Below are 3,330 nucleotides of genomic sequence, written 5' to 3' on the forward strand. Positions count from 1 at the left end.
ACACACACACACACACGTTGGCTGACATGCCATGTGCCAGATTTAAAACCAATATCTGGCCATTTTGAATTCGGTTCTGAAGCTAAATCTAGCCGGATCAGATTTTCACAAAACTGAGTCTCATTTGAATGGACTACGGTAGTATAATGTTCATTTACCTGCAATAGCTGCTGCTGAACTGGTCATAACAACTCTCTTGACAGTCTTGGCTTGCTGACAGGCCTTGAGCACTCTCTCAACGCCACCTACTGCCGGTCGAGACAGTTCCTCAGGGTCACGGGGAGTGGACGTCGGAATCGGCGAGGCTGTGTGTTGTACGTATGTGCATCCGTCCACTGCACTGTCAGTATCCATGAGCAGGCATACGTGGATGCAAGCAAACATGCGTACACACACACACACACACACACACACACATGAATCCATTAATCCATTGTCCTTGTTCATTTAATTTCGCCTGTATTTCAACTGACGATAAGGCGACCACTGCCTACTGTAAGGGTTGAATCTCTATCGGGGCACAAAGTCTAACAATTTAACGAGAAAAATCCATCGCTAACTCAAGAAACGCTACACACGTATGATATTCCTTCCCTCCTCTGTACTGGAGACACAGAAGACAGGTGTGTAGTGGCAGGAGTGTTATAAAAGTTTGTGCCCGCCAAGTGGGAATTTTTGGCAAATCGTTTAGACTTTAGACTAGCTCGTCACACTTTCCACTCTTACATTAAAGTACTGGGGGGGGGGGGGTTCAAGATGATGATTGTTGAAGAGCCTGAAGTGTGCCCTTTTTTCAGTGCTACTGCATTCTAGTCTCCGAGGAAGATGGCTACGTACACAGGGTAAGACCCACTACTGTCAATCAGGGAGTAGTAAAATACAGGGAGGTGACACGCCACTAATCGTGATTTTTGATGGGTGCCTCGCGCTTGTTTTTTTTTCTTTCGCAAAAAAAGATGATCTGCTGAATCAATCTTGAGTATTTGTTGAAGAACTAATTCCGGGAAAAGGTCTATCCATCTCATGGAACAGCATTTGTTTTGCTCTTTTGATACATCTGCGTCATCGTCATATGGAAAGGTACCACCCTTCCGAAATTCGTCCCGATCGACGGCATGGAGCAATAGAACGAAGGTGATTTCCTTGAGAACAATACGTGTACGATTGGAGATGGAAAAGCGAGTGCACCGATTTCGAAGTCGAAAAAATCTCTAGGACACCACATGATCGGCACTAATTTCTCCTCAGTTGTGATCAACCAGTACTTCTCTACCTTCTTTGTGATGATGAGCATTTCATATTATGGTATGCTAGAGATTCGGGAGTTCACTTTTCGGAATGAAATGTTCCTAAGTTTGTCAAGGACTGAAATGCGGGCTACGTCGTCGTAAACAGCTTGTATCGATACAGGAAAAATCTACGGCACGCAGGGATATCTCCCAAAGTAATACCACTCTTGCCGGACTTCTATCCTGACATAGTGGTAGTTTGGTCGACTACCAAACTTTGTGAAGGCAGACAATTGTTGGAAATTCTCAGCGCTGAGTTTCTACGGGCTGCAGTATGAGTCCCTTTGGCGGTAGGTATTTTACTACTCCCTAATCAAGAGAATCCTGATCCGCGCGCGTGTCTACACACTTCGGTACCCATAGTACCCCAATCTCACCCGCCGGGTGAAAACGGTGCTGAGGCAATCGTCAAACTGGCCGTACATGCTCGTGTCACCTCCCTGTATTTTACTACTCCCTGCTGTCAATAGCCAGTGCAGGTTGTCATAATAAAACGACTCATCCGTGTTCCATTCCCGTGCATGGTACATGCATGGTGCGACGGCACAATGACAGCAGTCGCAAATCACACTGAGTATTACACGTGTTTGTTGGTACTGCGTAGTATGTACTTTTCGCAGTTGACGAAAAATCGGCACAGTGTGGGTGTGGTAGTAAGCACTTCGGCTAGGAAGTACTTTTTTCCGTGTTCCCTTGTCGGTACGTCTTTCCAGGGTTTGACTGAATTAGTGAACCTGTGATGCTCTACGTCACCGGGAAAGCGACGAGGAGAATCCCGGGGATCCCCGGGAACTCTCTTCGCGTTCCCGTCATGTGCGTGTACAGAAAACCCGTTCTGCTCTAAATTCACGTCAAGAAATCACGTGGAATGTGTACTGGGGCTTTACCGTTCCAAATTTAGGGGTCTCTCACGTAGAAATCTGGACCCAAAACACGCGAAGCCGTACACTCAGACACGTGCACCTGTTCTCGATCTACGTGATTTCTAATTCTCTACATTTCACGTGGAGCAGAACCTCGCAACAAGACCGGTTCACACGTACACAGACTACACGCACACGTCTACAATTCCGTTACAACAAGGACATAACACAAGGACATAACACAAGGGCATACCTCTGCCAGCCTTCGTCCGAGTGCAGATCGGCACCGACCACTTCCAGGCGCGCCGCTGCACCATCGTCAATTTTGCCCGCCATCTCCATCAGGAGTGGCATCTTCTTCTCCAGTGACGAGATGCGGACTGTGCCCCGCACCTCGTACCGCGGAGAGCCATCTTCATTGCGAGCGCTGAGCAACTGGTGGACAATGTGAGAGGCGATATACCCACTTGCACCAGTCACCAAAACTTTCTCCATCATTGCGACCGGGCTAATCTTCGTTGGGAACAGTTTGGGAGGAAAATAGCTACACACCTACAAAAAAACAAAGCAGTTGTAAAAATTCCGGTGTTGGTTTGACTTTGAGCGAGAGTCCATTTATAGAATCATACTCTTCGATCGACTGCATGCACTCTACAGACTACACTGCGGTTATCATGGTTATCTGGTTATCATGCCATTCATTCATGGTTCTGCGCAAAAGTCCCGGATGATAACCTGGGGCCCCAGGTCATCAGGGTCATGGACTCTTGGAACTTGCGCATATGGGTTGGTGCGCGGCGCTGCCTTCACCTCAGAGAGTGGTATTTTACAACTCTCTGCTTCGTCTCGTAGCTTGCCATGACTCAGATCAGGCCTCGTAGCGGCGTCTGCATGTGCATACTTTTTTCTAAAACTTTTAATAGGCTAGCATGCACTAAAAAAAACTAGTAAACTTCTAATCTAAATCCAGACTGCACTGGAAAAAGACTAAAGAGAAAGAGTACATGAGCACATGAGCACAAAGCTGATGGGTTCGCTTTTTCAGTGTTGTCTTATGTTGTCCGTGACCTCTACGAGGTCGGTCCCTTTTGGGGCGCATTGTAATCTGTGTCGCTGTGTCCGCGCGGACTGCGTGCGGACCGCGCGCGGACTGCAGGTTAAGGTTGCGCCACAGCGAG

At 47.7% G+C, this 3,330-nt stretch overlaps 1 protein-coding gene across 1 annotated transcript in view; it reads right to left on the minus strand.

Annotated features, from left to right (window-relative positions):
- Nucleotides 1–2,722, minus strand: part of LOC135828340 (uncharacterized) — a 10,750-nt gene extending 8,028 nt beyond the window's left edge. The window contains exons 1-2 of the mRNA XM_065340785.1: nt 2,406–2,722; nt 159–340 (exon numbers count right to left, since the gene is read on the minus strand). Of these exons, the coding sequence (XP_065196857.1) occupies nt 159–340; nt 2,406–2,650 (427 nt within the window). The 5' untranslated portion in view covers nt 2,651–2,722. The remainder of the gene's footprint in view (nt 1–158; nt 341–2,405) is intronic.
- Nucleotides 2,723–3,330: the final 608 nt, after the last annotated feature.

This window comes from Sycon ciliatum, chromosome 12 (genome assembly GCF_964019385.1).
Source record: "Sycon ciliatum chromosome 12, ocSycCili1.1, whole genome shotgun sequence".
Taxonomy (NCBI): Eukaryota; Metazoa; Porifera; class Calcarea; order Leucosolenida; family Sycettidae; genus Sycon; species Sycon ciliatum.